Below are 2,661 nucleotides of genomic sequence, written 5' to 3'. Positions count from 1 at the left end.
TTTTCTATAATTTTTAAACTCAAATACGACATTTTACATAATTTTATTAAATTATTTTTTTCAAGTGATGGTGCACACTCATATTTTTTGCAAATGTATTGTCTAATTTTTTTTATTATTATTATTATTATTATTATTATCATCATCATTATTATTATTATTATTTATAACATTTATTTAAATAATAGCCTAATTTAAATCAGTTTATCTGATCTATTTATTTTCTGATCCAATTTTTTACCATAACATACCAATTTTAGCCTAGTTTTATTCAATTTATTATAATTATAGCCAATTTATGACTCAATTGAAAAATTTATGTAAATTTTAATCAAATTCTCAACCTTTAAATCTCATCCGCTGATCAAAATTGATCCAACGACTGAGATTAAAGTACCCTCTCTTTCCTTTTAAAACACATAAGCAAACCCTAAGCCCCATTTTTCCATCAACAGCCGTACAAAGGCTCTCCCTCCCCTATATTCTCTCTCTATAGAAGACTCCCATAACAGATGGCAAACCGCCGTCGGTGGACTGACCAACAACGACGCCACCTCCCTCACCTCCTCCTTCTTCCCGTCGAGTCGCCAAGATCGACGGACCAAACCGCCGCTTCGCCATCCCCCTCAGGTGGACCACCAACCGTTGTGCTAACGTCACCCCCACTTTCTCCCTCTTTCTCTCCACCAATCGCCACTTCTCCAACCAACCGGCCAAAGAGACATGTTGGTGATTATCAGTTCTAGCTACAAATTGAGGGTAAAATAAAGAATTTGCATGTGTGTTTTCATTTTAGAAAAAAAGTTATGATGATATGTTGATTATATATTTCGGATTCTTTATTTGATTGTTTGAAACAAATAAATCTCATATGTAGAGAAATTTATGCAGAGGAGTATGTTTGACTTGTGTGGTTTACATTACTGGGTTGATATTTGTAGAACAGTAGTATAGTAGTATACAATGATACTATTTGTAACTGTTTTCACATAAAGAATATGCATGTTTTTACATGTAACTTCTTGTTGGTGATAATGAGAAGTAAATATACATATGGTGATCATGTAGCTATTTGTTGGTTCATAAAACAGTTCACATCTGGTATTATAATTTTTTTCATAAAACAGTTCACATCTGGTATTATAATTTTTTTATTTTGCAATGAAAAATTAGAGAGTTGAAAATGGTTAAGTGTAGTGTTTTGAAATGTGTACTAGTCACTTAAAAATTGAATTAGCGACTTGAAAATGGTTTAGTGTAGTTCTTGAAAGGTGAACTTGTGTTTTGAAATTTGTAAAGTGTAATCACTTGAAAATGTGAATTCATGACTTGAAATTGGTTTAGTGTTGATACTTGAAATGTGAATTCATGACTTGAAAATGGTTAAGTTTAATCACTTGAGAAGTGAATTAGAGAGTTGAAAATGGTTAAGTGTAGCGTTTTGAAATTTGTACTAGTCACTTCAAATTAATCAAGTGTAGTCACTTGAGAAGTGAATTAGTGTCTTGAAAATGATTTAGTGTAGTTACTTGAAAGATGAACTTGTGTTTTGAAATTAATAAAGTGTAATTATTTTAAAATGTGAATTCATGACTTGAAATTGGTGCACCTCCTCCTGTAGAAGAAGATATTGATGCAGATTTGATTGGTCTAGTTCCTGGAGATACGTACATGCTTGGTAGAGTGTTAATCGAGCCTAATGGATCTTCGTAAGTTGATTTTTCAATTGATAGCTTTATTTTTTTCATTAATAAAATATTCAAGCTTACGTACTTATTATGTTATTTATAGGTGGTATCCCGCGTCAAAAGAAGTTGATGAGGCTATAAGGGATAGCGTTATGAGACTTTTTACATATCCTCGGCAAGAGTGGTGGGACATTCCAATAGTCTCTAAACAAGTCATGTTTCAAGAGTTTAAGGTATATTAGATTTAATTATTATTTAATTAACTTTAATGTGTGTGTGCGCGCGCGCGTGTGTGTATATATATATATATATATACTAGTCATATAAAATCATATAACACTAGTCAATTGATTTTCAGACAATGTGTTGTTGGTTGGTAAAGCACGATCAGGCCATTTCTGTAATTTTTGAGAGACATGCTGCTATGTCACATCAGATTGCACATCTTAAACGTGCCTTGACACAGGTCGTTGCTCCTGATTCAAGTAGCGAAGAGGAAACAGAGAGTGATGAGGGGTTTGTTGGGGCTACTCCTTAGTGTTGTTGGACTTGACTTTTAGATAATTTTTAGTTTTGAACTTAGCTTTTAATTAGTGAAAAATCTTTAGGAGTGTTTAAGTATTTTGAATGTCGTTGGATTCATTGTTTAAGTGTTGTTGATTTGAATTGCTTAAATGATTTGTTGATGTAGTTTGTTGTATGATTATTGTAATAATGTGTGTTGCACGAGGGATGTATATATTGAATTGCATTTTTATTTGGTAGGTGAGATGCAGAAAATACAGATTTCTGCATCCAAAAAAAAATACAGAAAAGCGACGATGGTCGTCGCTTTTTTACTCATTATGAAGAACAAAAAGCGACGACCAACGTCGCTTTTTTTAAAAAAATATATTTTATTTTTCTCAAATTACGACGGACAGTGTCAATTTTTCTGAAAAAAATTATTTTGTTTTCAATAAAACGACGATGT

At 32.1% G+C, this 2,661-nt stretch overlaps 1 protein-coding gene across 1 annotated transcript; it reads left to right on the top strand.

Annotated features, from left to right (window-relative positions):
• Positions 1–458: 458 nt before the first annotated feature.
• Positions 459–2,450, top strand: LOC107853830. Its single transcript, XM_047395664.1, has 4 exons — positions 459–759; positions 1,622–1,709; positions 1,792–1,921; positions 2,047–2,450. Exons 2-4 carry the CDS (start codon positions 1,672–1,674, stop codon positions 2,224–2,226), a joined length of 348 nt encoding a protein of 115 aa, XP_047251620.1. The 5' UTR covers positions 459–759; positions 1,622–1,671; the 3' UTR covers positions 2,227–2,450.
• The last annotated feature ends 211 nt before the right edge of the window (positions 2,451–2,661 follow it).

Source organism: Capsicum annuum, chromosome 1, assembly GCF_002878395.1.
Source record: "Capsicum annuum cultivar UCD-10X-F1 chromosome 1, UCD10Xv1.1, whole genome shotgun sequence".
Taxonomy (NCBI): Eukaryota; Viridiplantae; Streptophyta; class Magnoliopsida; order Solanales; family Solanaceae; genus Capsicum; species Capsicum annuum.
This window is presented reverse-complemented; position numbering and strand designations above follow the sequence as displayed.